General features: G+C 35.3%; 2 protein-coding genes across 5 annotated transcripts; both read right to left on the bottom strand.

Moving 5' to 3' along the window:
- Positions 1-1,473: 1,473 nt before the first annotated feature.
- On the bottom strand, positions 1,474-6,531 carry LOC130730038 (calmodulin-binding protein 60 B-like). Of its 4 annotated transcripts, none has more exons than XM_057581911.1 (10): positions 6,392-6,531; positions 5,511-6,299; positions 4,729-4,858; positions 4,585-4,648; positions 4,400-4,446; positions 3,756-4,255; positions 3,268-3,428; positions 2,953-3,156; positions 2,654-2,822; positions 1,474-2,085 (listed from the first exon to the last, which is right to left on the bottom strand). In XM_057581911.1, exons 3-10 carry the CDS (start codon positions 4,854-4,856, stop codon positions 1,667-1,669), a joined length of 1,692 nt encoding a protein of 563 aa, XP_057437894.1. In that variant the 5' UTR covers positions 4,857-4,858; positions 5,511-6,299; positions 6,392-6,531; the 3' UTR covers positions 1,474-1,666. The 4 variants fall into 4 exon arrangements, with proteins under 4 accessions (XP_057437894.1, XP_057437893.1, XP_057437895.1 ...); XM_057581910.1 differs by having other exon boundaries at positions 5,511-6,287; positions 6,392-6,522; XM_057581912.1 differs by lacking the exon at positions 4,729-4,858 and having other exon boundaries at positions 5,511-6,287; positions 6,392-6,522.
- Positions 5,875-7,164, bottom strand: LOC130722860 (calmodulin-binding protein 60 B-like). The gene is made up of 4 exons (XM_057573717.1): positions 7,045-7,164; positions 6,707-6,910; positions 6,392-6,557; positions 5,875-6,299 (listed from the first exon to the last, which is right to left on the bottom strand). Exons 1-4 carry the CDS (start codon positions 7,162-7,164, stop codon positions 5,875-5,877), a joined length of 915 nt encoding a protein of 304 aa, XP_057429700.1.
- Positions 7,165-26,516: the final 19,352 nt, after the last annotated feature.

The following is a 26,516-nucleotide window of genomic DNA, read 5'->3' as shown; positions in this document are numbered from 1 at the left end:
GTCTAAGTCATTACTTGATGGAATATCTAAGTCATTACATGTTCAGTGAAACAAGAGATGTTGATGAAGATGATGCTAATGTTAATGGCTAATGCTATGGTCTCCTAAAATAAATGAACTTCAGCTTGAGAGTTTGTAATTATCCGGTTGACCGGTTAGTCTTCATTTATATATATATTTAGTTTTAGGTGATGCAATTTATTTCATGACGTGGTAGATGAGTGCACTTTACTAGAGTTTTATATTAATCATCTACTGTTTTTTGTGGTTTAACTGCAATATCTATTCTATGCAAGTAGGAGGCGGGGGGTAATGTATTTGCACTATCAATCATTTAACATGGAAATTAAATACAATTTAGTGGTTAGTTATTAGGCATTCGGGGGAAAGGGTAACTCACTTGGTGAGCAAAGGGAAATGAAGAGATTTGCAAGTTGAAGAGTCAGGAATCAAATCTTGGCGAATGAACCAGTCATTAGACATTCATTTCAGTAAATCATTTGACATTCATTTCAGTAAATCAGACACATTTATCAAAAAAATCAATTTTTTGTTTTTGTTTTAATCTTTTTTTTTTATTCATGAAATTTTTCTTAAAAAAGTAACAAAAAACACAGATTTTAATCAATTACATGCTATAAACTAAAATTAGTATGATGCACAGGTAAAAGTACTAGTTAAGATATAATAGTAATGTTCATATTTTTATTGAGTTTAATATCTAATTTCCTAAATAGCCACCTATTGTCAAATTGTGTCTTCATTTAAATCAATTTATCACATTAGAGATCACTTACACAACATATTGCTTGAATAAATTCAATTAAAGATGTTGAGCAATGAGCAATGCAGTGTTTTAAAACTCGGCTCGGACCGGTCCGAGCCTCACATCTGATCGGCTGTGCATGTGACTCGGCCGGAACCGGTTTGAACCGGCCGGTTCGATGATTAACTCGGTGACTCGGCCGGTTTTCGGTCAGACCGGTCAGTCACCTTTTTTTTTGTAATTATTTTCCTTAATGCTGTTAATGGACCATACTGTGGGCTTTTTTTTTAAACAAGTTATTATTTAATACAGTGGGCCTTTCACCTTTTTTTTTTTTAAAGTTTGTCCACAATAGTTGGTTTCTAGCTTGATTAGAGTGGGCCTTTCATTTTTTCCCATATTCTATTAACAACATTTGATTAGAGAAGATAAAAACCTGAAATATTTCAAAAATTGGTACCTGTGGGGCTCGAGCACGGGATCTGAAGGAAATATGGGAAAGACTTTACCATTATACCATATTGACATTGATGATAAAGACTCGTCTTTCATTATTAATATTTTAACTTAACATTGGAATGAATATTTTTATAATTTTTTAATATACACCGAGTCAAGCAATCGAACCAGTGACTCACTGGTTCGACCAGTGACCCATTGACTCAGTACCCTCACCGAGTCGATGACCGAGCCGAGTCTTAAAACACTGGAGCAATGTATGTATTTTTCATAAATAGATCCTCCTTGAATACACCCAAAACGCAATCTTGATGGCGGTGTTTAACTTGAACTAAAAGCCAAACAATCAATATTAACTAAAAACTCAGTTAAATGAAATGAAACTTATTTTTACAACCAAACAACTTAAAACCCTGACCAGCAACCAAATTATAAAAGCACTTAATGTTGATGGTGGAAAACTTGTGCCTTTCTTTTAGCTACATGCAGTACGACACATTTGAAAGCATTTCGAATCTTCTGCCAAATTTGCTTGCGCTTCCCTCTGCTTGGCATATACCCATTTCTTGGCAGATAGCCATTACTGGAGAAAGGTTGATAATTGCTAGATCCTACACTACCATAAGCTGAAGAGTAGTTAGGATTTACTTGCTCCCAATGGTCAAGGAGAAAGCAATCAATAAATTGATCCATGTGTGGTTCACCAAAGGGGGATCTGTTTCTATCATCAGTATATGCTCCAGAGATCAATTGTCCACCTGCAGAACAATATGGTGGTGTTTCTCCCAGTGCTTCCAACTGATTAGAACCTACCAGGTCTCTCTGTGATGTTGTACCTAAAGACCATGTTTCTATTTGGCCTGCAGAAGATAGGTCAAAGCTCTTAGGATAAACATGCAGTTGGAAGGACAAAAAATAGTTATCAGGAATAAGAACTACACTTCATGATCTCATAATCAAGGAACAGAGAATAAGTATGCCTAAAGACACAAGTACACACCCAAAAAGTGTTGGTCGCATTGGTTAAAAGATACTGTTTGAACCCCTAGGAGCCGCACTCTTGGAGAGACATTTGATCTTCACCACACCCAAATCAAATTTGCAAGAGCAATTTAGTGCCCCGGAAAAAAAGACAAAAGTAGACATAATTCTTCTAAACTCACCTGGCCACTCTCCTGAGGTTTATTGATAGAGAGATCACATGCTAAACTACCACAAGAATACTAGTGAATTATGACTTCTAAAGATTATATGGTCTAACCATATGATTAGAAATCATTTGCATGGAACATCAATTTTCTTAGAATTCCTCCCATTAAAAATTTAAATGAATGGCAAAGACGATAAAAAATGCACTTTATGCTTGATTGTTGATTAGCACTAGGATGTTGAACAGAAGTGCTTATGCCGGACACATGTATACACTACCTTGCTGAGCAATTGGAACCTCAAACTGTTGCAGACCATGACCTGGACCACCATATTGTGCAGTTTGTACACCTGCCGATGTCTCCACCGAGCCATGTTTTGTTGTTCCAACTGGCATCAGATTCTTCAAATTGTTGTAAGCTTGCTTTTTAGCTCTTTCCACCAAACGCTGCAAGGCAGTAAAGATATGGATCATCAAATTTAAGAATCCATAGTTCAGGCAATTAAGTACTCTCCAAATATTCACAGCCACAGCAACCAACATTCAGGATAGAAAAAACAAAATACAAAATACAAACCTTCTCTTCCAAATTCAGAGATTGCACAGGGCGATAATTTTGTCCATCAAAAGTCACCTCCACAACCTCATACACACAATTAAGGACAAGGGACATTGATTGTTCAGTTGCAGAATAAATGTAGCGCTCATCATCATCTTTATCAGAATTTTTAGCATGTTCAATAATTGTATTCCAATGCTTCTCTGGGATCTTGCCTATTTTCTATTTTTCAGAAGGAAAAAAATCAGATGAGCATATATACTTAGATGTCAGTATTGAATAGTCAAATTAAGAGAGCATCAAGAGCTAATTAAAGCAGATAACATATTACACCTCTCTTAATGAAGCTTGATCGGTTATGTACAACCGCAGAAAATCCTTAACAGTTTTTATTCCATTTGAGGACAGCTGCTTGCAAGGTTCACCATTTTTGGTTATCTTCTTCAGACGCCATACCTCGGCATTCAATGATGGACGGTCATATTTCATGTTAGCTGCAATGACCAAAACACAAAGCTTAGAAACAATATTGTACGTGTTTGGAAACTTGGTAGATTTCATGTTAGGGAAGAAGAAGTGATTGATGTACAAATCATAAATAACTTTAGTTTTAACTCGTTTCAACTCACTTTTAACATAATCAATTTTATGAACATCAATTCTATCTAAATCAATTCAGAGAGTTGATCCAAACAATCATTAATTAAAAGCTTTTGTGGGGGAGAAGAACCATTAAATGTGAAACCAAAGATGCTATCTTATATTAAATGTCAAAGGTAGGCATGGTGACAAAAAATGCATGAATAATGGGGAGAACTTACCTTTTCCTCTGTAATCCAAGACCCTAAAGGGTTCACTCCTCCCTTCTCTGATGTCTGTTCTAGAGGAATTAGATTGCACTATTTTAACTCCTAACCGGAACTTTCCGCTTCTTGTTCCACTGGAGTTATCAGTAAACACCATCTTCTTACTGATGTAACCAACTCCATTTTTCAATGTAATCACCGTGTCTCCAACAAGTAACGGTCCTTTTCTCTCTCTCGGACTCAAAATTTGGGCATTGAATTCCTCCGCAGTCCAATCCTCACTTCCAAAGTCACCATCCAGGACACAGATCCTGATCCTCATGGAGGAACCTTCATCCTTGACTACGCTTTGCTGGTTTGCAGCATCACGGAGCTCAATTTGAAGTGCAAGACCTCCCTCAGCTTTGATATCGCACTGTGTGAAAATTGTTTCAGGCAATTGATTCACAAAACAGAATTGCAAAGCTCTCCCTCCAGATGTGCCAGCTTTCTGGTTAAGGGTCAATGCACAAGAACTAAATTGGAAACACCAAAAACAATATTAGATTAAAGAGAACTAATTAATGGATTCATTATAAAAGTGGTGATGAACAAGATACATGAAACAGACAAATGACTTGGAAGGCTTAAGGTACAAATTTTGGACAAGAGAAACGAACCACGGGGACACGTATCTCTGGAGCATAGGTGGAATCATCTCTTGTATCTAGTTTGGAGATGATCAAAACAGCAAAACAAGAAAGACTTGTTATAAAACATTGGCTGTCATCATGATTATCCATCAGAACATAAATTAAACAAAATATCTTATAGGTAAAGATAAACTCAAATAAACTCTGGTTACCACTTTTTGAAGAATAGGTTCCAAGTAGAAAGCAATGTCATTCATGGCATTTCTGGCACCAGTACTGCACAAAAGACAAAGGAACATCAAGAGGTGAAACAAATAAAGTGCATGAACCCTGCACACAAAAAAATAAACACATACAGAAACGAAAGGTGCCGACTGGCGTCTTCTGGTTCTGGGTTGGCCCTTCTCCGCTTACCAGGAACCAGAAGATCCCTGTCATCATCATCAACCGGACCCTTGTCCTGAGATGTCCTCTTCAGTGCCATCACTTGACAAGTGACAAGAAGAACCAAATCAACCACTCTTAGTTCACAGAGCAAGTAAGGAACACAGGCACAGCACTCAATTTCTCAAATAACTAACTTCCTGGCTAAAGTGAATATTCACAATACACTGACACCATTTTTATAGCTATTGAGGAAGATTCAAGGAAAATTCCCCACTAGTAGCACCTCGTCATCTCTATGTATGAAATACATCAAAATTCATAATTAACCATTTTAAATTAAAAACAATTTTTTAGAAGACAAGTCCGTTTTGGATACTTGTTTAGCTAGTACTCCTTTCCTTGGTTACTACTATAATTCTGAATAATAAAGAGCAGAATATACTAAAAATGGATTGCCAAATCAGTTTAATAATTATGATATTACAGAGCACTTCATTAAATTACATTAGTATTAGCAATATACTTGGATAAATTTAAGAAAAATACATCATGCTAATGCTACTACAAAATTTTATGATATTTTTTCCCACAAGCTTATTAGATTATCTTATAGATACATACATACATGCTTTATGCTTATACATGGAACATGCAAAATCTATTGACTTTGCACCACATAGCGTTGTACTTTATTATTATATTTATTAATAAAAAGGAAGAGCTTCAATGGTTGCCGATGTGAATAGCTTACCGCGTTAAATGAACGAGTAGAACCGAGTGAAGTGCGACGGGAGAGTGAGTAAATCACGATGACGCTCAGGGTCCGTGTTGTAATTTTCTTCTTCAGAAGCTTCCAGGAAAACCCATTTCAGAAAGAACGAGGGCGCTAAAAAATTGGTCATTTGGTGCACTGTTTCAATGGTTGTTTCTTCATTCATGGTTTAGTTTTACAGAGCTAGAGAAAGTTTAGGGTTCTGAAACATGAACTGCACCTTAAATAATGTAGGAGAGAGAACATTTTTGCGACGGAGAACTACTCCGTCACAAAATATTCACATTCTACCTAGTAACAAACAAAGCATATAAAACAGGCTTCTAAATTCCAATAGTTCTAGTTAAACCAACATTGCATTCTTCCTAGCAGCTGCATCTTTTCTCACTGATATGACCCATTTGATCGCAGCTCGAATCTTGCACCACTCTACTTTTGGTTTCCCACTTCTTGATATATCCATAGCATGATTCAGCAAAGTGTTATGGCTGCTAAATGCTGCTCCATCACAAGAACCAAAGTAAAAGCCATTTTCTGAATTCTCATTCTGTGTTGGATAACCACATTGCATATGTGGAAAATGTGATCCATTGAAGTGCCAATTATCCCCTTCTATGTACATTCCTAAGGAAAATTCATCATCCACAAGAATGTTTTGTGGTATTTCTCTTGCTTCTGGCACTGGATCAGCATAGATTTGGGAATCATACATTGTTTCATCAATATATGAAGCAGAGATAAATGGTTGAACATAACCTGGCCATGTTCCTGGTTAGTAATTGATCCCTTGTAAGCTTGAGTGATGTAGTATAATAGAAATAAAAAAAAGAAAAACACAAAATTTATACCATTATGTATACCTTGTGATGCTGAGATATCAATATATTGCAGATCTTGAACTGGAGCAACTGAGTGCCTTGATTTTAGACATGCCTCTAGGTTTAAGCAGTTCAATATAGCTTCATCCATTGGTTTCAAGTTATTCACGTTTTTGTATGCATCTTGCTTCACTATTTCTACCAAATGCTGCAAAAGAAGAAGGAGCCTGATCACTTTTGACACATTTGTATAATATGATATATAAAATAAACAATGATAAGATGAGAATTACTAATTTAATTGTACCATATAGATGGCACAAAAAAAAGATTTCCAAATAGGGTATGAATGTGTACCTTCTCGCTTGGCGCGAGAGTCTCTGGTGAATAATAATTTTGGCAATCAAATGTCACTCCCAAAAGTTTGAAGATGGAATTGAATAACAGAATTATTGGTTGCTCTATTGTGTGGTAGCTGTAAAGCTTGTAATCATCTATCACACAGGTCTTGGCATGTTCAATAATTGCTAACGATGACTTATTTGGAATGTTTCCAAATTTCTGCAACTCCAGAGCAAAAAATCCAATGAACACACACATTTTTTGCATGGATTTCATTAATTGCTTATATCAAGTGCACAACAAGTAAAAAATGGCTACCAACAAAGCATCAAATGAGGAAAACTATGTTTTACCTCATATAATGAAGATGTGTTGGTTGTGAATAACTGCAAGAGATCCTTCACAGTGTGAATTCCATGGACGGAAAGCCGCTTGTGGATTTTTCCTTCTTTAGCAATCCATAATATATACATTCAGGGGTTTTTCTAGGTCCAGTAATCGCATACGTGACACCTCATGATTGGTCAATTTCATTAAAAATCCTACATAGCACGAATTTCTTCCTTCCTCTTAATGTACACCCTTCCTCTTAACCTACACTCATCTCTCTTAAAAAGCCTATTTAAGACTCTAATTCTTCATTCCTCTCTCCATAATTTGAATCTCTCTCCATCATTTGATTTCCACAACTCTCAGCCTCTCTTGGTCTTTGGCTATTGATTCTCGGTATTCATCCTCATTTTCCATTCAATCGACCAGTTAGATCTGAATTTTTTTCGTTAACTATTAACAAGTTGAGCATTTTTTCAATTGCAGATGATGATTACCAGATCAAGGTTTGGGACTACAAGCTGTACAGGTATTTACCAATTTCTTAAAAATCATATATAAGACTCTCCAATTGTTTCTTTCTTTCTCCATCATTTTATCACTGTCATCACAATTCTCTTTTCCTCTGTTTTTTTTTTTCCGCAGCTTCTCACTATTCTTCATGATTGAAAGGTGTTTTTCTAATCATTATTTTCATGCATGTTCTCCTTAATCTATTCTCATGTCGTTGTGTTTCATTTCTATTTTTTTTTCTAACGATCGATCTCACTTGCATTGTGTTACCTTCGTTTTTTGTGACGTTTTCACATATTCGGATACATTTTTTCGTTTCTGGTTTATGTGTTTCCATTTTATTTATTTTCAGGTTTTGCAGTTTTCATAACAAGGGATCTTGGAGGTTTGTTTAAATTTCGTTTTTTTTTTGCAATTCCTCATTCAATCTCTTTGATGGTGTTTTAATTTTGTTTTTTTTATGTATCTTCCTAGATCCTGATATCGTTTTGGAAGTTGTAATGTACAGAACTCACTAATAGAGGTTTATGTGACTTACAATTTTGCTGATTAATTTGCATTTGCTACCATCACTTTTACTCCACAAGGCAAAGTAAAACTGGCTAGATATCACGACAGAAAGGAACAATGCACTCTAATGTTGGAAATTTAGGATTGTGATGTTTATGGCAATATGGGGCGCTTGGAAGCTATAATGTGCAGATCTCACCAATTTCGTTGTAAAAGTATAAATCACATATTTTAGTCTTAATTGCTTTTTAATTCTTGACTTATTTATAGTAAAATAGAACACGACATTATTGCTATTTAATTAATTTTAATTGTATTCAATTCATTTCCTTATTTATAGCAAAATTAATGACGACATTAGTTTGTGATTCAAATTTTAAATTTTTGATTTCGTCAAGACAATTAATAATTATTCAAATTTGAAAACATTGATATTGAATTAATTTTTAGTCAAAATTAAGCAATAATTCTTCCATTATCAGGTTTAGTATTTAATTAGTCTTAATTGCTTTTTAATTCTTGACATATTATAGTAAAATAGAACACGACATTATTGCTATTTAATTCATTTTAATTGTATTCAATTTATTTCCTTATTTATAGAAAAATTAATGACGACATTGGTTAGTTATTTAAATTATAAATTTTTGATTTCGTCAAAATAATTAATAATTATACAAATTTGAAGACGTTGATATTGAATTAATTGTTAGTCAAAATTGAGCAATAAATCTTCCATTATCTGTTTTATTATTTAATTAGTCTTAATTGTATTTAATTCTAGACTTATTTATAAAATAATAAAGCACGACATTATTGCTATTTAATAAATTTGAATTCGGTTCAATTCATTTCCTTATTTATAGAAAACGTATTAATAATTACTATTTAAATTTAATAATCATGTATTTAATGCGTTTAAAAATGCATTAATTTGTGTAGAATTTTGAGAAATTAAATACACATCGACATTCAGTCAAATATTCAATTAATTTCCCAATTTTTCGTCAAAAAAAATTTTCAATTAATTATACCATTACCTCTTATAATATTTAATTGGTTTTAATTATACCATTAATTATTTAATAAAAATGTGATCTTCTTTTCCTTTTACATATACAAAACGTTTATTTTTTAAAAAAACGTAATGTATCTCCATTGATTATTTAAAAGAAAAAACACTCATCCTTCTTTCCATTTTTATATATATAACGTACTTTATTAAAAAAAATATGATGGAATTGAATTAAATTTTGAGAATGAATTAATAACGTAATTAAAGAATTAAATAATTACTATTTAAAAACAATCATCATGTATTCACGACTTTAAAAATAACATGTAATCCATAATCCATATCCATCCATAATATATACATTCAGGGGTTTTTCTAGGTCCAATCATCGCCTACGTGGCAACTCATGATTGGCTAATTCCATTAAAAATCTTACATGGCAATCATTCCTCCTTTCCTCTTAATGTACACCCTTCTCCTTAACCTACACCCCTCTCTATTTAAAAGCTTATATAAGACTTTTATTAGCAAAATTAATGACGACATTAGAGGCGATGACATAGTTTGTTTTAGGTTTGAAAGAATAGCGAATAGAACTAATGAAGTTAAGGTGTTGTATAGAAATATTTAGTCAGTTGTTATTCATTCCAGAATTTAATCAGTTGTTGTTTTGTCTTGGGTATCTTTTCGTTGTTTTGTTTTTCTCAATCTACATCAGAGGATTGTTCTCATGATTTACTTTATTTATCAAATAAAATCCAAGATTAATTGTTATTTTTTTATTCTGAAATTGTTCTCATGATTTACTTTGTTTTTCCTTTGTTTTACACGTACAATTTTCCCCCCGCCTTCATCACTTTGTCTTGTGGGTTGAATCAAGCTTGATATAATTGACAATTTTGCATTCACCGGCCATTTATAATAACAAGATATTCATATATGCCTAATGGTGCTTTTTTTCTTTGTCATCCTTTTACGTTCAGGATCCAAACAAGATTATATATAAAAAAGAATTTTAGTCAAATACCAAAAACAATTTTTTACCTTACCTTTTTAAAAATAAAAACCGTTTTTAATAGCCAATTTAAGTTAGTCTAATATCAATATCATTCATGTCAAATTATTGCTTTATACCATTTTAAAAAATCCCTTTTGAAACAAGTTCCATTTTTAAGATGAAAAAGAAAATGTTTAAATAATTAATTACATGAATCTCCTTTTCCTTGGTTTTAAAATAATTTCAAATTTTAAAATGATAAAAAAAGGTAAAAAAATAATAATTACTTTTTAAAATCGGAAGCCAAGTTTTATTTAACAAAATATTTTCGAAATTAATTATTTATTTCCTTCAATTTCCTTATATAAACCACTTAATTATATTAATTTCCTTATTTAAAATCATAAAAGTCATTAAATGCTTTATGAAATAAATGTTATTTTCGTCTTTTTTAAATAAGTAAAATTAAAATAATTAAATAAATTTTAACGCATTGACTATTTATTTATGGAAAATATTTCGAAATTAATTATTTATTTCCTTCAATTTCCTTATATAAACCACTTAATTATATTAATTTCCTTATTTAAAATCATAATAGACATTAAATGTTTTATGAAATAAATGCTATTTTCGTTGTTTTTAATAAGGAAAACAAATAATTAAATAAATTTTAATGCATTGACTATTTATTTAAGGAAAATATTTTCGAAATTAATTAATTATTTACTTCAATTTCCTTATATAAACAACTTAACTATATTAATTTCCTTATTTAAACTCATAAAAGACATTAAATGCTTTATGGAATTAATGCTATTTTAGTTTTTATTTAATAAAGAAATTTAAAATAATTAAATAAATTTTAATGAATTGAATATTTATTTAAGTAAAATATTTTCGAAATGAATTATTTATTTCCTTTAATTTCCTTATATAAACAACTTAATTATATTAATTTCCTTATTTAAAATCATAAAAGGCATTAAATGCTATATGGAATAAATGTTATTTTCGTTTTTGTTTTCAAATAAGGAAGTTTAAAATAATTAAGTAAATTTTAATGAATTGACTATTTATTTAAGGAAAATATTTTTGAAATTAATTGTTTATTTCCTTCAATTCCTTATATAAACCACTTAATTATATTAATTTCCTTATTTAAAATCATAAAAGACATTAAATGCTTTATGAAATAAATGCTATTTTTGAAATAAATTTTATTTTTGATTTAATGCTTGACTTTTTTTTGTTAACAATTTGATTATTAAAATTTATAAATAAAATAAAATTTATTTAATTGCAGTTACTCCTCTGTTACTAAAAAAAACTACTTAACTACAAAGAAATTATAATTTAATTAAGTTTTAATGGGTAAAAAAAGTAATAACCATCATTTATTCCAAATTTATTGCATTAATTTCGGCATATTGTAAAATAAATTAAAAATAACAAAATAGTTTAACTGCATTAATTACATTCAATTAATTTTAGAATGAATCCGTAAAAGTTTTTCATTAATTCGGTTGACTTATCTTTAAAAATTCAGGACAAAATTTATTTTATTTCCTTAATTACAATGATTTAATTATATAATTTAAGTTACGTTTACAAAAAAATTATTAGTCACGCATTTAATGATTTTTTTCTGCATTAACTTTTAGTCAATATATAATCAAGCGCATTTATAATATTTAGCATTTAAAAAATTAAAATTTAAATAAAGGTATTTTTCAACCTTTAATGCGTAAAAAAACCATATTTATTAAAAATATACCAAATTTATTGCATAAATAACGCGATAAAGTACATTAAATTCAAAATAACAAAATAGTCTAACTGCATTAATTACATTCAATTATTTTTAACAAATATTCCTTAAAAATATATTTCCTTAAAACCGTAGACTGCTATTTAGGAAAATCGAATAAAAATACTTTTAAATTAGAATTAAAAAAATTAATAACATTATTTAATTTTAAAATTCATCCATCACAATTAAGTACATTAATTACATCGATTTATTTTTAAAAAATCAAGCAACAACTTAGTAATAATTCTTTAATTATAATTACTTGATTATATACATTAATTATACAAAATTATGTGCGTTAATTAAGTAAATAAAACCTACATACATAAATGAAAAATTCGGAATCAAGTAAAAAATTGAATAACGCATTAAATTTTTAAAATTTTTCAACTTATACTAATAAAAATTCGAGCTTCAACCAAAAAAAAAAATCAAAACAAAATCAGTTAGGAATCACAGAAGAGCAATAAGCCTATATATATACTTTAGTATACATCTCCTTTGATACACAAGTTCAGGCCAAAATCAACAGACGTTAGTTTTCATCTCCAAAACTTCCATGCATCGTGAATCCGAACTATAGCCTACTTGACCAACTAACTCTTTTAGCACATGATTGGACTATTGTCGTTCGAGTAATAAGGGTGTGGTTTGCTGAAGAAGAGGAGAAAGAAGATGAGGAAGGACACGACTGTTCGTTCTATAATCTGTTGTTGATGGATCGAAAGGTATGTAAACCAGAAACAATTTCGCTATTATTAAATATGTAATTGTATTTTAATTTAATTCACGGACATAAATTCATACGTAACTCCTTCATTTCTAGGGTCAAACAATCCATGCGGAGTGTAGGCGTAACCTTCATGAACGTTTTGCCAACAGAATCACGGAAGGTTCGGTATAAAGTTTTGAATATTTTTGGGTATGGCATAATTTCCGAGGTCTTAGTGCATCTAGACATATCTACAAGATACACTTGCAAAGTAGGACAAGGATGGTTCGATATAATAAAGATGTGTTTCCTATGCGTGATCTGATATTTGACAGCGTGCATGAAATTCTAAATCCTGACTTTGATGAGCGGTTCTTAGTTGGTATGTAAATACCTTCATTTAAATAACTTCAAATACATCAACACTTCCATGTATTGACATTACCATTAAACAGATGTTATGGGAGAAGTAATGCACGTCGGATATTACAACGAATTCGAGCGGAACGGAGTCCATACGCAGAGTAGAGACATTGAAATTGAATCTCAATGGTAAATTTGCTTTTATCAATAACAAATTAGTATTATTAATTTCTATAAATTCCTACGGAAGAAAGTTAACAACTTTTATTTAATTTTTTTCCAGTAAAAAAATTAAATGTTTTTTATACGACCAATTTATCGACGAATTGGATGCACTTCTAAATTCAAAAGACCACAAACATGTTGTTATTATCATATTGTTGGGAGTTGTAACAATTCATCAAGGTGCATTTAATTATTTTGAGCAACAAACAAACATAAACTTCTATATAATAAATCAACATGTTCAAACTTAAACTTACAATCGATCGCTAATTTTTTTCCAGGGGAATATAAACTAACTGTTGGGTTAAACTGCACTAAAGCAATGTTCAATCCTGACATTCCACAAGCAGTGTCCTACAGAGAAAGGTATGTACGCACTGTGGATTTCATATTACTTTGAAGAAATTTAGATGACAAATAACAACATAATTTTTGTTTCTTTGCAGATTATTTGAGTGCGACGCAGTTCATACTCAAGTAATGAACGTTGTGATTAAAAGATTAAACGTTACTGAAAAAGATGAGTTCCTGACGCTTTTCCCAAGCACAAGTATTAAAAATTTGGTTACTTGCAGATCGGTATGTTCTCATCACTTTTAATTTAATTTATTAGACATTTTTTTATTAAAAAAAAAAGACATTGATTTTCATTCAATGTTTTAATTAAATAAAACAATTACTTATTATATTATTAACTTAATATTAATGAATAAATTATTAAATTAGTAAATAAATATTTAATGTTAGTACACTAAACAAAAATGCATTTTAAATACAAAATTCATGGGATTAGAGTTTTTTAAACACTAACTACAAACTTAAATACTTATTAAAATAATTTAATAATCACCTATTATGGGAAATTAACAACACATGAATAATGAGATAAAATATCAATTAATTAGACCATAAACTCTTATACTCTTTCATTGAATTTAATTGCTTTAAATTCATAACGTTATAAGGTGCCACCTAATATGCACCACTTTTTAGTGGTGCAACATTGCACCACTATACCAATTGTCCATTTTACCCCTGTTAAAAAAATTATTTTATAAAAAGAAAAAAATATTGGTATTACCGAGTAGATTTTGATGGGATTAATTTTTTGAACAGGGGTAAAATAGACCAGAATCAGAGATCAAAGGACCCTATCTGGTGTGGCGGCAGAAGAGCTTCTAGTTGACTTTCAAGAGAAGGATCCAGAATCAGAGGGGCACAGTGAAGAAGTTGGGTCTCTTGAATCCTCTGAGGCAGTACCAGGCAACCTCTTGGCAGTGTGCTCGAAAGGGGTGGGGAGAAAATCCAAACTAATCGCAATCGAGAGGGTGGGTTTAGAAGAAGCCAGGATTTCTAGAGGCGGCAAGAAGAGAGGAAGAAAACCGCGGTCGGTTGTCGGATCGTCAATTCTCAGGGAGGTAGTCAACGAAAAGGCCATACAAGATCCTGTCATAGCTTCTATTCAAGAGTGTGTGGATGAATCTGTAGTCGGGAGCTATTTCACCAGAGCTAGAAAAGCGTACTTCATTGGCAAATTTGCAGGTTTGGAATTCCCAGGTTCTGATGCTCAAGCAATCCAAGGGTTAGCTTCTCATTTGGAGGAGAATCATTCTTAGCTATTCGGCCAGCGGGCGGTGATGAAGAAGAGATGGATTTCTTGGAATGTTAGGGGGTTAGGAGGAGCTGAAAAGAGAAAGGAAGTTAAAGATTTGTTGAAAAGAAGTAAGGCGGACTTGATTCTGTTACATGAATCCAAATTAGGTAATTAAGCTCAACAGGGTCTGGTGCGAAGATCGTGTCATTATTATAGATATTCAGTGTGATTATCTGCCTGATCCTGTGCTTCTAGTTTATATCTATTGTCCAAACTCTGCGGATATTTGACTAGATTTCTATCGTGACCTAGCATTGAAACTGAATAGCTTGGGTTCTATCTTTTGTATTGGTGGTGACTTCAATGGAATATTGAATTCGGGGGAAAGGAGAGGGGGAAATGATGGGACTGATGAACACCTTGTAAGATAACTGAATCCGTGAGTATTATTGATGAATGGTATCCTATTTATACAATGCATGGTTGACTAAATACATAAATGCTAGACCTAATTACAGAGTAATTACAGGGAAATCAAATATGGAATAATCAACATATTCCTATTCTATCACACCCCCGCAGTCGAAGCGGGGGTTCACTGACGCTGAGACTGGAGCGAAAATCATCAAAGAGAACTCGAGGAAGGCCTTTAGTGAAGATGTCCGCGATCTGGTGACGAGAAGGAACATGAAGGATGCGTGCCTGACCACGTGCGACCTTCTCTCGAACAAAGTGAATGTCCATCTCAATGTGTTTAGTGCGCTGATGCTGGACAGGATTGCCGGATAGGTAGATGGCACTAACATTATCACAATAGACCAAAGTAGCCTTAGAAAGAGGAAAGTGAAGCTCTAAAAGCAGGTTGCGGAGCCAACATGATTCAGAAACCACATTAGCGACGCCTCGGTACTCAGCCTCAGCACTAGATCGAGAAAGCGTGGGTTGTCTCTTCGACGACCAGGAAATGAGGTTGTCGCCGAGAAACACACAGTAGCCAGAAGTAGACCGACGGGTGTCGGGACATCCACCCCAATCGGCATCGGTGTATGAAATAAGCTTCTCGAGAGGAGAAGGATAGAGATGCAATCCAAACTGTAAGGTGCCCTGAACATAACGCAGGATGCGCTTTAGTGCAAGCATATGCTCTGTGCGGGGGGCATGCATGTGAAGACACACCTGTTGAACAGCATAAGAAATGTCAGGACGGGTGAATGTGAGATACTGCAAAGCCTCAGCAAGACTCCGATATAAAGTAGGATCATCACACGGAGAACCAGCAGAAGTACTGAGTTTCGGCTTGGTGTCAACTGGAGTGGCAGAAGGATGGCACGATGCCAGACCGGCTCGAGCAATAATGTCACGAGCATATGTACTCTGACTGAGAAAAAGTCCACCGGCATGTCTGGTGACGGCAATGCCCAAGAAATAGCTCAACGGTCCCAGATCCTTCATAGCAAACTCAGAGGCAAGAAGAGCCATGATAGATTTGCGAATGTCATGAGAAGAGCTGATAAGTATGATGTCATCAACGTAAAGCAGGAGGTAAGCCATGTCAGAGCCGCGTCTGTAGATGAAAAGAGAGTGATCAGAGGTGCTATGCTGAAACCCAATGGTAGAGACATAATCTGCAAAACGCTGGTACCAAGCGCGAGGTGCTTGCTTCAACCCATAAAGGGATTTCCGCAAGCGACACACATAATCAGGATGAGTACGGTCACGAAAACCCAATGGCTGATGCATATAAACTGTCTCATGCAGATCACCATGGAGGAAAGCATTCTGAACATCGAGCTGGTGAATGGGCCAAGACCTGGAGAGAGCAATGGTGAGAACTGTGCGAATGGTCGCTGGTTTCACCACAGGACTGAAAGTCTCATCACAATCAACACCTGCAATCTGGGACCTGCCATCACCTACAAGACGAGCTTTATAACGCTCAAAACAACCATTAGCTTTCGTCTTATGACGAAAAATCCACATGCAGCGAATGATATTAACATCACGAGGTCGAGGTACCAAATCCCAAGTATTATTTCTAAGTAAAGCATCAAATTCAGACTGCATGGCGGATTTCCAATTTGGGTCTGAAAGAGCTAGCTTCGGGTTTTTGGGAAGAGGTGAGATGGTGGGATCATCAATGGTGACAGAAAGGTTGAAGAGCTTTCTAGGTTTGTAGATACCTCGCATGCTGCGAGTGGCCATGGTACGGATAGGTGGTACAGGCGGAGTCGGCAAAGGCGGTGAAGGAGAAGGTGGTAGGGAGGCAGAAGAGGAGGAAGAGGCCGTATGGGGTGGTGGTGTGGTCACGGGAGAAGGGACTGCATGAGTAGGGCTAGGCGCTGGTAAGGGAGAGGAATGAGTCCACTGGTGAATTAAAGAGGGATGTATAGTATCTGAGAAGCAGTCATAGGTAGAGGGAGGAGGGGTAGTCATGGTGGCAAAGGGAAACTGAGTCTCATCAAAGATGACATGTCGGGAGAGAATGATTTTTCTGTGCGACAAGTCAAAACACTTATAACCTCTATGATGAAGTGGGTACCCGAGGAAGACACACGGGGAGGAGCGGGGTTGTAATTTGTTAATGGTAGTGTGTTGAAAGATTTTTTTACCACTTTCGAATCCTTCAAGATTCAATCGTAGTATAGCAAAGGGTTTTTATCGTCCTCAGGGAATTGGAAATACAACGTCGTTCTTTAGTAAAACCACTTAAGCAATGAATTTAACAAAGTTTTTGATTGATTGTTTCGAAATACGTCGTAAATATAAAGAAAAGCGATAATAACAACGAGTTTAAACAGGTTGAGAAAACTGTTAGGATTGAGTTTCGCACCTTAACTGTTATGAATCCGTAAATTCAACACATATGAATCATTATATTCTTGATTCCATCACACCAGTTCTTATCTAACTCATTAATTCCTTACATGAGAAGATTAACGGTTCGCTCTCCTAATTACCGATGTCTCGCATAACTAACAAAGCGAAGCGTGATTGATTCGGGTGTTTAACGACTAACAAACCTAACTCTATGTCTAGCAATTAGGATTATTAGATGATATAACCTAAATCCAATTCAAATATGTAGTTTTCACTCACACATCAAATCTCTAATCAAGTTCTAATTGATCAAGTTAAAACAAGCTTTAAGAACAAGATTATACCATTGAAATCAAGAGATAGATAGATTCATATGCATAAGAACTAAATTAGATACATAGAGTCAAGGTACTACACCAAATCCTAACAAAGAAAAGCTTAGCTATCCATAGACATGGAAGCTAGACAAGCTTACAAGAGAAATAGGATGGAAGTGATGATCCGTGTCGACTTCGGCGTAGCTCCAGCTCGATGGAAGCTTACCCAAGCTCTAAGTTCCTTCCCTTTTTGTTCTCTCTCGAATTCTCTCTCCAAAAACCCCGTTTTCGTTCTGAAAATGAAGAAAATCCTTTTATAATGAACTTTACATCTGTGCAGAGTGCTGGGCGGCCATTTATGGGCGCTGGGCGCCCAATTACTTCAAGGTTGGGTTTCTGTAACCGCCCCAAGCGCTGGGCGGCTACTGACAAGCGCTGGGCACCCTGCTGATCCAGAAATTCTCTAAGTCTCATAAAAATATGTCTTTTTCCTTGAGAACTTAGACCCTACATCAAAATTTGAGAATATAATCAGTCATAAAACACATTTGAGCTTAACTCTCAATCAAATAACAAATTCCAATCAAGATGAGAGAAACTAATAGGGATTTCTCATAAACCACTTGAGATAAGTGCCTAAAATGTGTATGAAAACTAGGAAAATATGGCACTTATCAACTCCCCCTAACTTGGAACCTTGTTTGCCCTCAAACAAAAGGTATTGGTAAACAAAACACACATATACAATTTGTTCTTAAACAAGCATGACTCATGAACAACCATCTTAAAAAAACTTTACACATTGCATGATTTTAAGCACATGTGAAGCCCACAACAATTAACCAAAAATCATGATAAGAAAGCATACCCAATCATGAGATTCTAAGCACAATTTGAATTTCCTACTTTTAATCAAGGATTCACTCAAAACTTTCCAAATGCACAACTTAAGAGTTCAAGGGTAAGTGTTTCACTCAAATCTATCAATGAATCACACAAATCAAACTTGCTACCCGTCTCAGTAATCATCAAACTGCATGGTCAATCAAGAATCACATAGGTCTTTCTAGGGTTGTAATGGGGCCTGGTTTCAAAAGAACATTGGTTTTTCTGGATATTCAAATACTTTCTAGTTAAGAGAGCATAAAATGACATGTATCACAATTTATATCTAGCTACCTTTTACTCTCTTCTCAACCATTCTCTCTTTTGTCACCATTTTCTTAACATTTGTATGACTCATCAACCCTTTCATTCCCTTTCAACTTCTCAATCCTTATTTTTTTCTCTGTTTTTTTTATTATTATTATTATTATTTTTTATACTCGCATTTCTTTCTTCATTTTTTTTTTTAACAAAGATTGAGAAGTTTGACATTAATCACTACACAAAACATAATATATGTTCAATGGTTTCCATTCCCCCTAACTTACACATTTATACAATCTCATCATTCATGCTCTCTTAACTAAGAAAGTGAGGGAGAGACATTGTTTTTCTTTTTAGGCTTTGGGATCATATACAAAACAAAGAAATTTTCAATTTTTTTTTTTGGCTCAAGTGGGGTAACAAAGTGATTTCCTAAGTAAAGGTAGGCTATATGGCTAAGTAGTTATTTACTCTAATGAACAAAATGCCTTGATCATTTTCTTTCATTTCCATGCAATTTCAAACAATTAGAGACTCAAGCAAGTTCAACTATGTAAAACAATGATGATTCTCACTTTCTCTCTTCTCACTAGTGTTTGGTCACACTCCCTCACCGGCTTAGGTATGTATCCTTGATTTCAAGCATTTTCAAACAAATTGAGCCTAAGACCTCATGTGAATAATGCATTAATATCATGTCATGGCATCAAGTGAGTGCAAAACACAATGATCATGAATTTAAAAACACAAAATCATGCACTCAGTTGGCATTTCATAGTTCATGCTTGCTCTCAAACCAACAAATTCCAAAGTCATCCAAAATTTGAGCAAAACTGAGCTCCCATCCCAAAATAAACCTAAGCATACCAACATCAAACAAAGTGCTAAAACCAAAGCACATAATTAAAGTATCAACATACTAAAGTATTTAAAATACTAAAACTGAAATAAAATGCAGAAAACTAAAAAAGTCACTGAATAATGGTGAGTCCTCAATCCTCTGCATCATCATCATCCTCCTCATACTCCTCATCAGATCCATCAGTGTTGCTCTCCTCCTCTCTGCCAATTGGCCTGTCCTCAGGCCACTGATTAGCTGCCATATAATCTGCAAATGGGAGGCCCACATAGTCTTTGTGTGACCCATAGATACTCTGAAAGCTCTCATAGAGTCCAGTAATGGCCCTGTAGCATGCTTGTTTTTAGACCTGCAAAATAACCAGAAAATCCAATGCCCAAAGCCTGAGATATTAGTAAAAGAGATTCACATAACATTGCAATCATCCAAGTTCATCACAAGACAAACATCTCATTGAAATTCTTCAATCAAAAGCCTATTCACTTAAGTTCATCTCATTCTAATGACCAAACAATCATATTCACATACAAAGCATCACCTTACATTTAACATGAATTCTTCACATTAGCAACACTTAGCATGAATGATTCATGTCTCATGTGGAACAAAAATTCTCAAATTGGAAATGTCAAATAACCACTTTATCCCAAAAGCTTAAGCTCTTGGGTAAGGGTCATATTAATGGTTATATATTATATTCTAACACGCCCCCTCACGCAAGAGCCCTTTGGGCTTGAAGCGTGGATAAATGCACAGGCCCACCTACCATGTGCTTAATTAAATTCCACTTTTAATTAGAAAGTGAGGGGAGCAAGGATCGAAATCTAGACCTCTCAGTCATAGAGGCTCTGATACCATATTAGAAATTGGGAGGCCTATACTCAACCACAAAAGCTAGCTCAAGAGTTGAGGTTTGCACAACCCTTATAAACACTTGATTGGCCTTATCTCTAGCCAATGTGGGACTTCTAACACACCCCCTCACGTCCAGGATTGAACAGACTGGAACGTGGGAACAACAACGGGTGGCCCAAATATGGGAGGTCTCCACACAACAAATGGATCAACGGGTGGCCCAAATACTGTCAACATGTTTTAGCATCTTGAATTCCAAGAACTAGTTCCAAAAAGAACCAATAAATTTCAAAAACCCCCAATTTCTAATTCTAGGGTTCATAGCAACATCACTTCAATCCTAAATTAGGAACCCTAACCAAGAAGTAGCATGAGATTGGTCATATACATGCAAAACCCATTCCTTATCTAACCCAAAAACAAGCATCTTGACAAACAATTTTGAAAACCCTCAATTCCTAAGCTTAGGTTCGAATTCCATGTATAAGAGAGGAAAGAGGAGAAGAAAAAGAACTTACATGATGAAGAAAGGAATGGAACGAAAGTGGATTGATGGAGGAAGAAGATTGCAATCACTTGCTTGAAAAGTGGAAGGAGAAGAAATTTGAAAAGGGGGAGGGGAAGAAGTTTCGTGGGTGTGCTGTGTGTGTTGTGTAAGTGTGTGCGTGTTTTAAGTGAGAAAGAAAAAGAATTTTTTCTGTTTTTGTTTTTGTTTATTTTAAGAATTGGATCAGGGTGCTGGGCGGCCTCTGAGGAGCGCTGGGCACTCGTGCTAGTGTTGTCCAGGCTGCTGAGCACCCTCTGAGACGCGCTGGGCGCTCGTGCCAGTGTTGCCCAGGCTGCTGAGCATCCTCTGAGACACGCTGGGCACCTCATAGCAGCAAAATTTCTCCTTTAAACATCATTCTAACCATTTAAGACTACTTACTTAACACAGATCACACACCCCCTCTTCATAAAAGACCTTGTAAGATATCTTTGTGCCCAAGATCATCATCATTCAACACAACCTCCATTCCATATTTCACAAATCAATCATACTTTGACAGTTTTTTACTCAACTTTAAAGTTCACAAGTGAGGTAGTCAAATTTTGAGTTTTCCACTTCTGAGGCATGTCTATGGATTTATTTAGTTCAAAACATTATATAAAACATGTCCATGCTTTAAAACTCAACATTTGACCATCATTCATTGACAGTTCACAAGTCATGCTTACAAAAGACAAGTTTCAAACAGTAAACATAACTCATCATACCAAATCTTGATATTCTCATTCTCTTCTCAAGTTAAGCTTCCATAACATCTATATACAACATTTAAAACTTGTTGGAAGCCTGAAAACATACATTCACACATAATCTCCCCAAATCACTTCTCAAGTTCTACTGAATTAAGAACTGAAATATCAAATGACTTCAAGACACACCACATGAACATAAAACTATACTAAACATGCTCAAAATGGTAATCAAAAGCTGTGAAGCACATAAAAACACAGATTTAGCTAAAACTTCACAAAATCACCATGTCACTTACTAAGAATAACTAAAAACTGTAAAATCTAACCGAACACTGGGTTGCCTCCCAGGAAGCGCTTGTTTAACGTCGTAAGCTCGACGCAAACACTTCTATGGTGACCACAAACAATGATTGAAAAATAGGCCATTCTTCTTTCTTTGCCTCTTTATTTTCTTGGCCATCGTTTTCTCTTTCCTTTTCTTACTCCACCTCAATTCTCTTCCATTTTCTTCTTTCAAATAAAATTCACATGTTTTCAGCTTAACATCACAATCATATTTAAGATTATCAAGTATGAACATGTGAATTGAGGAGTTAAACGGAGTATATTGATCAAACATATCACCAAACACAAAACCAATATGTTCAACTTGAAAGTCCATACCTATGTTTTGGTGATTATGTGACTCTTCCAATGTTTTGGAACTTACCTCAACCTGTATTTCTTCCTCATTCTCTTTTTCAACAATTTCTTCACCTTCCTCAATTTTCTGACCATCAACTTTTTCATCATTGGCTGCTAGTTTATCTTTCTAGTGCTCAGCCATTTGTGTAGCCAATAACCCCACTTGAATTTCTAAGCTTTTGATGGAGGCATTAGTATTCCTTTGATTGACCATTGAAATTTCCATGAACTGATTAAAGGTATCCTCCAACTTAGTGATTCTATCTTGCTCTGGTGGTTGGTATGATAGTGGTGGCCTATCAGAAGGTTCTGGTTCTTGTTTCCATATGTAATGCACATGTTCTTCCTGTGGAGCACAAAAACCAGTAGGATGAGATCCAAAACACAATTCACATCTCCTAACCTTTTGATTGGAGGATGATTCTTGCATTTCTGCGAACATCTTCGGAAGATTGGCCAATTGCTTTGTCATCTCTTCCAGTTGTTGTTGCAAGAGCATATTTTGTGCCAAGATAACATCATTCAATCCAAGCTCCATCATCTCTCCTTACTCAAAGCTCAAAAGAGATGTGAGAATAACAAGACAAATAGAAAGTAAAAGGAAAATAAAATATATATACAATATTCACAATCACTCAAGATAATAAAGCTAAAGCAGTGCAAATGTATTGACGCAATTCCCCGGCAACGGCGCCATTTTGTTGAAAGAACTTTTACTTAACCACTTTCGAATCCTTCAAGATTCAATCGTAGTATAGCAAAGGGTTTTTATCGTCCTCAGGGAATTGGAAATACAACGTCGTTCTTTAGTAAAACCACTTAAGCAATGAATTTAACAAAGTTTTTGATTGATTGTTTCGAAATACGTCGTAAATATAAAGAAAAGCGATAATAACAACGAGTTTAAACAGGTTGAGAAAACTGTTAGGATTGGGTTTCGCACCTTAACTGTTATGAATCCGTAAATTCAACACATATGAATCATTATATTCTTGATTCCATCACACCAGTTCTTATCTAACTCATTAATTCCTTACATGAGAAGATTAACGGTTCGCTCTCCTAATTACCGATGTCTCGCATAACTAACAAAGCGAAGCGTGATTGATTCGGGTGTTTAACGACTAACAAACCTAACTCTATGTCTAGCAATTAGGATTATTAGATGATATAACCTAAATCCAATTCAAATATGTAGTTTTCACTCACACATCAAATCTCTAATCAAGTTCTAATTGATCAAGTTAAAACAAGCTTTAAGAACAAGATTATACCATTGAAATCAAGAGATAGATAGATTCATATGCATAAGAACTAAATTAGATACATAGAGTCAAGGTACTACACCAAATCCTAACAAAGAAAAGCTTAGCTATCCATAGACATGGAAGCTAGACAAGCTTACAAGAGAAATAGGATGGAAGTGATGATCCGTGCCGACTTCGGCGTAGCTCCAGCTCGATGGAAGCTTACCCAAGCTCTAAGTTCCTTCCCTTTTTGTTCTCTCTCGAATTCTCTCTCCAAAAACCCCGTTTTCGTTCTGAAAATGAAGAAAATCCTTTTATAATGAACTTTACATATGTGCAGAGTGCTGGGCGGCCATTTATGGGCGCTGGGCGCCCAATTACTTCAAGGTTGGGTTTCTGTAACCGCCCCAAGCGCTGGGCGGCTACTGACAAGCGCTGGGCACCCTGCTGATCCAGAAATTCTCTAAGTCTCATAAAAATATGTCTTTTTCCTTGAGAACTTAGACCCTACATCAAAATTTGAGAATATAATCAGTCATAAAACACATTTGAGCTTAACTCTCAATCAAATAACAAATTCCAATCAAGATGAGAGAAACTAATAGGGATTTCTCATAAACCACTTGAGATAAGTGCCTAAAATGTGTATGAAAACTAGGAAAATATGGCACTTATCATAGTGGAAGGGACTAAAGGGTAACAAAGACAACCAAAGACTCGCAAATGTGTGTAAGACGGATCACGACGATACAAAAGTTGAGTGGGGGAGAGATTAGACAGAGCTCTCCGAGGAATGATATTAAGTAGATAGGTAGCCATTTGAAGGGCATGATGCCAAAAGGACGGAGGAACAGACGCATGAGCGAGAAGAGTACGAATCATGTTGTTAATGGTGCGTATTTTGCGCTCCGCCTTACCATTTTGAGATGAAGTATGTGGGCAGGAGAAGCGAAAAAGAAGACCATTAGCAGCACAATAATCATGAAACGATTTATTGTCAAATTCTCGCCCATTATCACATTTAAGGCATTTTATAGATTGAGAAAAATGCGTGCGGATTTGATTTGACAGAGAGGTGAACATTTCAAAAACTTGAGATTTATTACTTAAAGGAAACGTCCACAAGAAATCTGTATAATCATCCAAAAATAAAACATAATACCGATGACCGGCAGAAGATAAAACAGGCGAAGTCCATAAGTCATTGTGTAAAATGTCAAAAGGCATCACAGTAACATTATTAGAAGACTCAAATGGCAACCTAACATGTTTGCCAAACACACAAGACTCACAAACAGTGCTAGAATTTAAATGCTCAAAACTAATGAACTTATTACTACGAAGAGACTGCAAGGAAGAAGAACTTGGATGACCAAGACGACCGTGCCAGAGACTCTGAGCTAGACCAGCAAATGGAAAGGATGGAGTGACTGGGTAGAGATCGCCTGAACTATTACATCTCATGAGTGGAATCCCCGTCTGAAAATCATGAACCGAAAAGCCATATGGGTCAAAACAAACAGAAACATTGTTATCAGTGGTGAGTTGTCGCACAGAAATCAAGTTTTTAACAATATTAGGTGTGTGCAAGACATGGGAAAGGGTCAAGGGCTTGTGTTTATGGGAGGTAGGGAGAGTTGTATGTCCAGAACCCTGAATTGGAATACCCTGTCCGCTACCAACATACAGTTTCTGATTAAGATGACTCAAATTAGAATAAGATGTGAGATTTCCTTGTGATGCGACCACATGAGATGATGCTCCAGTGTCCATGTACCAGGTGCTGTCCGGAGGAGCAAGGGTCATGGTGTGCATGGCAGTGGCAATGTCAGTCGGCACAGGTGAGACTGAAGCAGCATAAGCCTGAGGGCGCTGGCCCAGAATGCCAGGTTGCGGAGGAGGAGCAGACGGACGGGTCCACTGAGAGGTAGGGTATGGGCACGGAGGCATGGCCCAGGGAGGTGGGGCCCATCCCCAATGCTGGTATGGAAAGTACTGCGGTCGAGGTGGCATCGGAGGAGAGAAGCCCTGAGAGGTGCCACGGCGGGATCCACCACCGTTGCCACGATTCCCACCACGACCCTTAGAGTTGTGGGATCGAGAACGGTTGGAGGACCGATGATCGGAACTCTGAGAAGAGGCATCGGAAGGACGCGGCTGAGTAGCAACATATGCAGCTGGAGGTTCAGCAGGTTTCATCTTAGCCATACCGGCTTCCTCCAAGGTAAGCATGGAGCGAGCCTGATGAAAGGAGGGGAGCGGATTGCTCTGACGAATCAAAGTAGCAACACCCTTATAAGCGGCAGTGAGGCCAGAGATGAGCTGCAAAACTAGACGATGATTGTTCACAGGAGCACCGACATCACGGAGCTGGTCAGAAAGGGTCTTCAGACGCTGACAATAGGAGGCGACAGTCGGAAATGCCTCCATGCGAACATTAGAGAACTCCTGCTCTAGCGTGACAACACGAGCGTTCTGATTATCCCAGAAAAAATATCAGCCAAACGAGTCCAAGCAGTGAGAGCGGTGGAGTCAGGCTCCATGATGGTAGTCATCAGGTCAATGGAGATGGTGGCATAAATC

The sequence above is a fragment of the Lotus japonicus genome, chromosome 1 (assembly GCF_012489685.1).
Source record: "Lotus japonicus ecotype B-129 chromosome 1, LjGifu_v1.2".
In the NCBI taxonomy this organism is placed as follows: Eukaryota; Viridiplantae; Streptophyta; class Magnoliopsida; order Fabales; family Fabaceae; genus Lotus; species Lotus japonicus.
This window is presented reverse-complemented; position numbering and strand designations above follow the sequence as displayed.